Source organism: Pollicipes pollicipes, unplaced genomic scaffold (assembly GCF_011947565.3).
Source record: "Pollicipes pollicipes isolate AB1234 unplaced genomic scaffold, Ppol_2.1 Scaffold_7231;HRSCAF=8579_pilon_pilon_pilon, whole genome shotgun sequence".
NCBI classification, from domain to species: Eukaryota; Metazoa; Arthropoda; class Thecostraca; order Pollicipedomorpha; family Pollicipedidae; genus Pollicipes; species Pollicipes pollicipes.
The window spans coordinates 1,478,925-1,487,379 of record NW_023597034.1 but is presented as its reverse complement, the minus strand read 5'-3'; the positions used below and the strand labels follow the sequence as shown (position 1 = coordinate 1,487,379).

The 8,455-nt window shown below is 47.1% G+C and overlaps 1 protein-coding gene across 1 annotated transcript; it reads right to left on the bottom strand.

Annotated features, from left to right (window-relative positions):
- Positions 1–551: 551 nt before the first annotated feature.
- On the bottom strand, positions 552–5,227 carry LOC119110480 (uncharacterized). Its single transcript, XM_037234321.1, has 4 exons — positions 5,116–5,227; positions 3,790–3,898; positions 2,651–2,767; positions 552–849 (listed from the first exon to the last, which is right to left on the bottom strand). The coding sequence occupies exons 1-4, from the start codon at positions 5,205–5,207 to the stop codon at positions 679–681; spliced, it is 489 nt and encodes a 162-aa protein (XP_037090216.1). The 5' UTR covers positions 5,208–5,227; the 3' UTR covers positions 552–678.
- Between the last annotated feature and the right edge of the window lie 3,228 nt (positions 5,228–8,455).

The window sequence follows — 8,455 nt, the reverse complement described above, 5'->3', positions numbered from 1 at the left end:
TATCTGCCGAAGGTAGCTACTTCATCGGCATGACAGCGCAGTACAAACGCGGTCGCCCTGCCAGAGAGATGTTTGCTAAAATTCGAAGCGGCACGGCTTTATTTCAGAAAGCCCAGTTTATGCTGTGGCTTCACCAGCCTGTACAGCACAGCTACACCCATGATTCTGTGTTCATCTACTCGTTTGAAGCATGTTAATTTGGTTAAATATGCATAATATTATTGACTTTATTGACTATTGACTACATTATTGACTATTGACTTTGTTAATATTGACAAAGTTTCACACTCAAAGGACTCTTTCTGACATCCCCAGCTAATTCAGTTGTATTTGACCCGATAGTCCAGCTCTCCGTACATAGCACACATGTCCTTTTATGTAAGAGAAAAGCTAGTAGTATAACGTATCGATTGAAAATTGGCGAGGAAGAGAAAGCGTCACTCAGGCATTATTTTGATTTTCTTAGCTTTTTACCCGCGTTAAGCAGACCCCGCCCACGCTTTGGTCCCGGCCAGGCCTGAGAAACGCCATCACCAACAGCTTACACGGCGTTGAGAACGGAACAGTCCACACTTTTATTGAGACAAAAGCAGCACATACGACACTGTGATTTTGTTTCGATCACTGTGCGCCGGGGCTGCGCACCGCGGCCGCGCTTGACCGTGACACATCCGCCGCTTAGTATTTGTCGCAGTTGGCGCTGGAGTACTGCGTGCACTTGTCGTCGCTCGCCGTCTCCGAGTAACCGTCGCCCTGGTCCAGGCCGGCGCCCGTGATCAGGTTCTTCATGTTGCAGTAGTTGGTGGAGGAGTCCAGCACCGCGTAGATGGTCTCCGAGGTGGAGAAGCCCTGGGGCAGTGGCGGGGGGTGCTGTCGGTGCACGAGCCGACCCGGGCTGGCGCTGGCGCACGTTAACCTTCATTTTTATCCGAGGATGTGGCTATTGTTTGCGTGCCAGAAAGCAAGTGACCAGCTATCAATGGCAAATCACTGTCTCTTTTTCAAAACATAGCCATCATTCATGCTCGGAACTGAACTGTTTTAGCAAGATGCACTTGCGTCCATACTGTTTCATAAAACTAGTGAGTATTAGGTTTATGATGGGACAAAACAAAGTCCCACTAATATCATACATTGGAAACAATAACGGGACAAAATTTTGACATTTTAGGCTCCACCTGTGTTAGTTTTTGTGGCGAAACATTTTACAGGCCAGCCCAATTTATCCCACAAAGAAAATATTTAGACAATCTAAGACAAAAGACCTCAACAGCAATTATTTCCTGCAGGAAAGTGCTGGACTTTTAGGCATAGCAGAATATCTGAGCTAAACAAATAGCAAGCGACCAAAATACACGGGGGAACATGACACAGACTAATCACCAGGAAGATGAAAAGTGATGCCAGCTTGCCGCAATGCAACACACATGCTCAGTTCTTATTTGTGTTGACGAATAGCCATAGATAAGACAATAGTAATAGTCTTTTATTCCTCATTAAAAAAAACAACAGGAAAATGGAGATGATATAGATACGTCGATATGTCAGCAACATGTCTTTATTGAAACGAATAACACAAATTCGATTCGTGCTTCTATTATTCGTTTCGATAAAGGCATGTTGCCGAAATATCAACGCACCTAAGTGGCCATTCCCTGGTTTGTCTACGAGGAATAAGGCTGTTACTGCTGTCTTATCTATGTGCATAATGTTCCTCGGGAATACGGTTAACAACTTACGCGATGACTAGCCGTCGATCCCACAATTTTCATTTCGGACGTATCTTTGGAAGAGCTCTAAACTTCGAAAGTAAGACGCCCCGAGGAGATAGAGCTGTGTTGGGTACGGTGTACACAAAGCACAAGCCCATCATGAGCGATTGGCAGCCGTTGCTCACCTTTCTAAAACCCCGGGCATGCCGAAAGGTTAAGGGCAACCAGGCAAAGGTGGTGTTTCGACGTTCGTCTACTTTAACGGAAAGACACGATGAGCGCATTTTTCAGTTGATTTGTATGGAATGGACGCCGTCATCATATTAGCGCTATATGTCTGCTTCCTCGTCCAGGAATTTTAACAATGAAAACTGACCTGTTCATACTTTATGCGTGAAACATTCCTCTTGCTTCGTGTCCCCATTTGGTTATATACCATGAGACTTGATCCCTGGCCTTCGAGGCATGATGACTCTAGTCTCAGTTTTACGCTCAATTGGTTGACAGGTTTATGTTATTGCATGCAAATGAGCTTACGAGAATAATTTGCATCCCCAGCTTTATTTTCCAAAGCTTCGTTTATGCCCTTAGAAAGCCCTTCTAAAGAGACCTGAATCGTCAGAAGCCCCTAGAAAGCCAAGTGGCAGAGCAGCACGGTAGCCTGAAACTGTATATCACGGCAGTGCGAAGGGTGCATCACAACTCAAACCATGCCAGACACCAACCAAGACGTGATTCAGGTCATCGGCCAATTCCTGGCCTCCGAATCAGACCGGGCCAAACCGGGCCGGACCAGATCGAGCCGGACCAGACTGGGCCAGACCGGGCCGGACCAGATCGAGCCGGACCAGACCGGGCCAGACCGGGCCAGACCAGATCGAGCCGGACCGGACCAGGCCAAACCAACGGTGACGTCCCCTGCTCCATCGCTCACTTACATGCATGGCACAGGAGCCGTCGGCGGCGTCGGTGAAGGTAAACTCCAGGTCGTCAACGTACTTGTGCACGGGCGTGGTGTGGGTACCTCTCACCACGTTGCCTTCCGTCGACGTGTACTGAGAAGCACAGCGGATATTTGTTCACTGGTTGGTTATGCTGTCATCGTATTGTAGTAACATCTGAGTTCATATGTAGCTTTATACTATGCCAATCGAACCAGGATTTGATATACGGTGTGCCAATTCGTTTGATGTTGGCTCAAGGGAAGCGTGTGGTCACCCAGATCGCAGACACACTTCAAGTGCACAATCATGAAACTGATTGATCAGATGCGTCTGTAGGATTGGTACCCAACGAAACCCTGCACCGTTAAAGCTTTTTCGTGCCATCCAATGAAACTCTGGGCCATTAAAGGATGTTCGTGTATTTCTACCCTGTTTAAAGCATGAAACAATAAAGCTTCTCAATAGACACCTCATACCCTACAAGTTTGCACATGTTGCAAGTATTTTAAGGCCATAATAACTTTGTGAAGCTTTGACGCTCGTGCAAGACTCCACTGGCAGGTCATAGCAGTCTCAAACTAGGAAAAATCTGTACTGATATTTTCAAATGTGTTTGCAATATCAAACGACACGCTACAGTGAGGTCAGGTGAAGGAATTAAAGTAGAAGTGCCGATCTTCCCGGTGGTCTTCAGAGCTGAAAACAAAATGTTTCTGATCGAAATTCACGCTTTGCTCTAAAATGGTCTCACGTTTTTTTTTTGTAAGCCCTATCCATTTTAACTCAAGCTATGCTGAAGCGTTATTTCCGAGCCAGGATAAAAAATAAATGAAACACTACCTCAGAAGATGCGGAAACATTTCGGAGCCTAAAATTACCGCCACACCGCAATATCGGCGGCAGATAAAGGCATATCCAATATTTCAACCTCAAAATTTTCATGCCACAAGAAAACGTGGCAGTGTATTAGTTTGCACACAACAGCCACCAGCTTCCTCTAATTCCGGCGACTGGAATGATGTGAACACTGCTTACAATTCTAATTTACTCCTGGCGCGTAACGCCGTGTCCGGCTGCAGCGCCGCCAAGCATGCGAGGGCCGCTTGCGAATCCCCCCAGCGTCGCATGCTCACCTCATACAGACACTTCTCGCCACCGTTGGCGCAGCCGTCGGGGCCCGCCCAAGCCTTCATCTGGTCCACGATGGCGCCCATGGCGTCGGCGCAGGACTGACCAAACGTCCTGCGAATGGTGGACACGTCACCGGTCGCGAGCTCGAGCCGGACACCAGCTGATGGGGGCACGTCACTGGTCGCGAGCTCGAGCCGGACACCAGCTGACGGGGGCACGTCACTGGTCGCGAGCTCGAGCCGGACACCAGCTGACGGGGGCACGTCACTGGTCGCGAGCTCGAGCCGGACACCAGCTGACGGGGGCACGTCACTGGTCGCGAGCTCGAGCCGGACACCAGCTGATGGAGGCACGTCACTGGTCGCGAGATCGAGCCGGACACCAGCTGACGGGGGCACGTCACTGGTCGCGAGCTCGAGCCGGACACCAGCTGACGGGGGCACGTCACTGGTCGCGAGATCGAACCGGACACCAGCTGATGGGGGCACGCCACCTGCAGCGTGCTTGAGCCGGATACCAGCTGATGGGGACACGTCACCGGTAGCGAGCCCGAGCCGGACACCAGCTGATGGGGAGGGGGGGGGGGGGCACATCGCCGGCCGAGAGTTCGAGCCAGACAACAACTGAAGCTGCCGGATAGTCTGCGTTGACGACCGCTGGTGCCACACACAGTTTTAGCATGGATTCCTGCTTCCAGTCCTTAAGAGCAATGATGTGTCCAGGAAAACGGTGACGTAAATATCCAAAGCTATTTAACGTGTGTGATACGAAGTGGATGAACGAAGCCGCTGTCTACAGTGCTTTCAAGGCTATTAACAAGCAGGTAAAGACATAGTGTAAAAATGCGTTTGGCACAGATGACGTAAAAGTTGTACGCGACGCGCTAATATTCTCACTGTTACATAAACACGCGCAGTGCGAATGCAAAGGGCGTCTTGCTGCTGAGTTCTGGAATATAACGTTATGAGCGACAACCAAATGAGCGTTCTCCAAGCTAAACACTTTCGTGAGAACAAATATTACTGGCCAGATAGTAGGTTGTACAAGAATAGCGCCCACTTGACTAACACACAGGGTCATCGACGCATGGATTCCCAGGGATTAGGAACCTGTTAGGATTGAAAACATCCCACATAATCAAGAAACGAATTAAGATACGAACGAGATACATGTAACACCCCGGTAAGCTGTCAGCGTCAACAGCTCGTGCAGTCTTTCAAGCGGTATGTGATTTTTATACATTACCCGTGGCCTACGCCTCAGCAGGATCTCCACATCCGCAGGGTCGTTCCACACGCCCGTGCTGCCGGGCTTCGCCGATTACTCACCAATCAGCCTTGCAGGACGCGTGGAGCGGCCCCCTGACCTGCGCTGACGTCGCCACCGACAGCATCACCGCGAACAGCACCGAGAACAACATGGCTGTGTGGCTGTGGAGCTTTTGATGAACAATGGTGCGGATGGAAGTGGCGCTGACACTTTTAAAGCCGGTTATCTGTTGCGCGCTGTCACTGTGGGCTGGTCCATTTCCCAGCGGTGCTGTGAGAACGCACAGCTCCACGAGCCATGAAGGCGGCCTCTCCCACGACAACTCAGATAGTAAAACAGCCAACTCACAGTGATTGATCGAACATTTCCTTGTTCCGTTCACACCGATAATCTAGAAGCGCTGCGAGATAAGTTCGTGGCCTCTTATGCAGGGGGAGGCTGCAGTTACGTTGTACTCTAACTGAAATGTGCTCGGCAACCACGGAGATCAGGCCTTCGTCGCCTTAGACGATCCGTTTGCTGATAGGATGCCCATACCTGTGGGTCATTTTAGTCGATGTGTTGCATATGAAATTGGCTTGCAAACTGTGTGTGAAGTGCAGGCTGCCCCATACGGGAAAATACATTTTTCAAGCCATTATGTTGGAGCCGTTCTAAATAAACGGACTGATTTAACTTCAATCAATTCGCTAATAATATTCACTCTTGTCAATTATTCATTTATCCCCAGGCCCCCTTCCGGATACGCCATTGTTGCGCTGGACGAAGTACCACTTCCTCTTATCACGAAATTCCACTTTCTTTTTAGCAGCATTGCCTGTTCCATTGTAATGTGCAAACAGTGAAGCATCCATTTGGCTTCAATGGGATGTTCCACATTTAAAGATGTTGAAGCGAGCATCAAATTAAATAGAATAAGCTTACTTTATAACTATTGGCATACTTTGAAATGAAAAAGGCTGCTCTAAACAACATAATGTTTCTTATGTATTTCACGCCTTGCAAATTTTGACAGTTTAAGTAACTATATTTACTAAATTTATCAAAATTTCCAAAACGTGAAATAAATAAAAAAACATACCCTCAATACGTGATTGCTTGCTAATGTCATCGAGAGTTTGCATGACGTTGAAGTGCTGCCAAGCTGGCCGTGCAAAATCGCCACGCTAGCACTCATTTTTAGTACTTAAATCTCCCTAGAGATGACCGCGACATCGCTGGGGATGTATGCTGAGTCAAATATCGTTATGTGCTCTTGCTTTGGCCCTTTCTCGTGGTGTTACTGTATGTTCATCCTTAAGTTTAAGGTGTTTGCTTGTAGCCACGTAACCGATTATGGCGCTTTTTGAGGAGCATATTTACTCCACATAAAATTGTGCTGCGTAGAGCACTCTTTTTCATCTCAAAAGTATGCTTATGGTTATTCATCACACCTAATGCTTACCTCAACCTCTTCAAATGTGAAGCATTCCCTTTAGTAACCTGTTCGATCTAAATATTTTTGGAGGGTGTATAAGCCCCGTGAGAAGCGTTCATTTATTTTGGAGGGTGCTTAAGTCCGCTGCGTAACCGCCCTCCGTTTTGGAGGATGTATAGGCCTGGTACGCAACCACACATGGGTGTGCAGGTATGTACAAAACCCAAACAACAAAAAACAAGCAAAAAAAAAACCGAAACAAAATCAAGTCAGCGATTCGTTCTCACGTGTCTGCAGGTGAATAATAGCGTCTGCGTCCCAAAGCACCCCCCAGTTGATGCCAGTTTGGTTTAGAATATGGTCGTTTTTGCTGGTCGGTTGAATATCCCAAATTCTGGTACAAACTGTTGATTTCCTACGATGGGTGGCGATTTCTCAAAACGATTGTGGGATATATATATATATATATATATACATATATATATATATATATATATATATATATATATATATATGTATATGCACATATATACACTATACATACTAGATATTTTTGTAAGCTCATATGCGTAGCCACAGCAGTCACACATAGAAGGCTAGCAGTTCACATCATCTTCGTTTAAACACACTTGTTTTGTGAAACCGAATGGGTTCAATTGCATCTCTCTCTCTCTCTCTCTCTCTCTCTCTCTCTCTCTCTCTCTCTCTCTCTCCTCTCTCTCTCTCTCTCTCTCTCTCTCTCTCTCTCCTCTCTCTCTCTCTCTCTCTCTCTCTCTCTCTCTCTCTCTCTCCCCCCCCCCTCTCTCTCTCTCTCTCTCTCCTCTATCCCTCTCTCTCTCTCCCTTTCTCTCCACACACACCACACACCACACAACACACACCACACACACACACACACACACACACACACACACACACACACACACACACACACACACACACCACACACACACACACACACACACACACACACCACACACACACACACACACACACACACACCACACACACACACACACACACACACACACACACACACACACACACACACACACACACATATATATATATATATATATATATATATATATATATATATATATATATATATATATATATATATATATGATTTCCCGAATAGATTTGGCTTTGACCTCAGACTACCTGTTTGGGAACCATAGCTTGCCCTTTCTACCCTGAACTGGTAGCTCAATGTGTAATTCCAGTTAAACGGATTATTTTGCCTGCGGTAATCTATCCACACGATACCAAATGCAGAGGCATTTTTCATGTCGTGCAGGGCTACGAGACAGCTGCCCTGTGCCAGATTGACGCTCTGACCACAAGCCAGAAGACCACTAGGAAAATAATTCGTCTTTCTCATTGACCTGCAACCGTGCGAAGCATCACATGGACCGTGCGACTGTGCAAAGCTCCACATAGACCATGCGATCGCGCAAAGCTTCACCTCAACCATGCGACCGTGTGAAGCTCCACATTGACTGTGCCAAGTATCATTCGTCGAAAACTAACGTTTCTGGACTTAACTATAGGTAAGTAGGGTCTCAGGCAAGGCGATGGAAAATATTCACCTGAAAGGCAAATGACGGTCCATTGCTTTTAAAACAGAACCTCGCCACTTACCTTTGCGTGGTAACGCGTCGACAATAAAGGGTGCTGGAGGACCGTGGTTTGTGACTTTGGTGGTGGCAGCGCTTGTAGTTTAGCTTATAAAGGGGGTGTCCGTCTTTCCTAACCCTGGCCGTCTTGCCCCGCTCTTACCCTGCGTTAAAGGTTATAAGAAATAAATAAAAATGTATTTGTATCATCTCCGTATGAGATGGAGAAAAACAGAAGTAGATAAATACGTACAAAGGATTGGGGTTTTTCCGTCAACATTCATAGCATAGTCAAGTTGCCATAATGCTAACCCTGCAATGTTGACGACCGCAAACTTTTCACGGAAATACATTGTATATAAA